Source organism: Chiloscyllium plagiosum, unplaced genomic scaffold (genome assembly GCF_004010195.1).
Source record: "Chiloscyllium plagiosum isolate BGI_BamShark_2017 unplaced genomic scaffold, ASM401019v2 scaf_11933, whole genome shotgun sequence".
Taxonomy (NCBI): Eukaryota; Metazoa; Chordata; class Chondrichthyes; order Orectolobiformes; family Hemiscylliidae; genus Chiloscyllium; species Chiloscyllium plagiosum.
In genome coordinates this window covers 15,392-17,516 of record NW_025212842.1, presented here as the reverse complement: position 1 = coordinate 17,516, position 2,125 = coordinate 15,392, and the positions used below count along the sequence as shown (strand labels likewise).

Genomic DNA, 2,125 nt, shown 5'->3' with positions numbered 1-2,125 from the left:
TTGTGACTTGCAGCAAGCTCGGAACTGCATCTCAATGCATTGCCATTCTGGACAAGGTGTATCTCCTGTGGCCTGAGATCTGCTGCAGACAAAGGTGCACTGTAATTCTGAGAGGGCTGTTCCACCTCAACCTTTCTGAGCACGCTGTCCTGGAACCAGGTCACCAGCCAAGCTCAGTTTCTCCAATGTTCCAGGAGTTAACATTGTCATCATCAGCAGGGAAGGGGGAAAGAGCCCAGAAAACTGAGGGTGAGGCCAATTTAAAGGTGGGAGGAGGGGTTGTGAGGTTTGCCAAATTTTGAGGGGACTTGTAAGGATTTTCAGTGTTAAGGTTTGAATCCCTGTTCGACTCCTATGATTTAACAGGGATTTGCGAAACCTACAATTTTGCAGGAATCAGAGGGTTACCATTTTTAAAATTAGATTCCCTACAGTGTGCAAACAGGCCCTTTGGCCCAACAAGTCCACATCGACCATCCAAGGAGTAATCCACCCAGTACCATTTCCCTCTGACTAATGCCCCTAACACTACGGGCAATTTAGCATGGCCAATTCACCTGCCCTGTACAGGTTTGGACTGTGGGAGGAAACCGGAGCACCCGGAGAAAACCCACGCAGACACGGGGAGAATGTGCAAACTCCACACAGACAGTCACTCGAGGCTGGAATTGAATCCGGGTCTCTGGCGCTGTGAGGCAGCAGTGCTAACCACTGAGCCACCGTGCTGCCCAATGTCACCATCTTTTGGGGAAGTGAGGTTTCCAAGAGTCTGAGGGAGGTGTGCCCAGTGAATGTGGTCCTTTATCCATTGTCCTCATAATTTAATCACATCCTCTCTCCCCCCCCACCCCCCAGATGTTTCCCAGGAAAGTCCGTTTCCTGTGCTACCGCCTTCTGCTGGTTCTGAGCCTGTTCCTCCTGCTCTTCCGGTGGCTGTCCTCCCCACCACAGCACAGTCGCAAGGAGCTGGGAGCCTCCCCGGTGCCCAGACGTGTCTTCCTGGTGAGGCCGGACTCGGAGTGTGATCGGGAGCCTCCCTTCCTCATGCTTCTGGTCACGACCAGGCCAGAGGAGGTGTTGGAGCGAGCCGCAATCCGGGAGACGTGGGGCACAGAGAGGCACCTCCAGACCGGGCGCATCAGCACATTCTTCCTGCTCGGACACGGGGGCATGTACCAGAGACAGATCCAGCAGGAGAACAAGTCCCACCGGGATATTCTCCAGGGGGACTTCATTGACACCTATTACAATTTAACGGAGAAGGTGTTGCTGGGTTTGGAATGGGTCCATCGATTCTGTCCTTCAGCCCGTTTCGTCATGAAGACAGACTCGGACATGTTTGTCAACGTCTTCTACCTGAGCCAGCTGCTGAGCAGCAAGAACACCACGGGTTTCTTCAGTGGTCAGCTCATGAGGGACATTCGGCCCATCAGGAGCAAGGCCAACAAATGGTATGTCAGCAAGGAGGAGTTTGCTCCCGCCCTCTATCCCCGCTACTGTTCGGGAACGGGCTACGTCCTCTCCGGAGACATGGCTGGGAAGATCTGGGCCGTCTCCAAATCCATTCCTCTCCTCAAACTTGAAGATGTTTATGTGGGCCTCTGCTTGACCAGGTTGGCAGTCTCCCCTGTCCCGGTGAGCAGCCGGCGGGTCTTTTTCACCCGTCATGTGCCCTTCTCGGTTTGCCGCTATCATTCACTTGTCACCTCGCACAGGGTGAGTCCATCTCAGCTGCGTCTGTACTGGAAATCCCTGCAAGAGGCTGAGGTATCAGAGTGCCCTTTGATCCCTTAAGGAAGCTGCCTCAGGCAGGAGATGGTGGTGTAATGGGTTTGTTACTAGGTTAGCGAGCTCCGGGCTAATGACCTGGTTAACCCTGTGGGCTGGGGGTGTCATAATCAGAAAGATCTACAACATGGGAAAAGGTCCTTTGGCTGATTACATCTATGCCTATCAAAAGTAACTGTAAATCTATTTCACTTTCTTCTTCTGGCACTTTGCCTACAGCCATGTATGCCTTGGTGTCACAAACACATCTCTAAATACAATTTAAATTTTGACTGTTTCTGCCTCTATCCTCCTTACAGTCTAGATTACCACCATCTTCAGGAGAAAAAGAATTTTT

At 52.0% G+C, this 2,125-nt stretch overlaps 1 protein-coding gene across 1 annotated transcript; it reads left to right on the top strand.

Annotated features, from left to right (window-relative positions):
- Positions 1–855: 855 nt before the first annotated feature.
- LOC122547488 (beta-1,3-galactosyltransferase 5-like) lies at positions 856–1,794 on the top strand. Its single transcript, XM_043686102.1, has one exon. It carries the CDS (start codon positions 856–858, stop codon positions 1,792–1,794), a length of 939 nt encoding a protein of 312 aa, XP_043542037.1.
- The last annotated feature ends 331 nt before the right edge of the window (positions 1,795–2,125 follow it).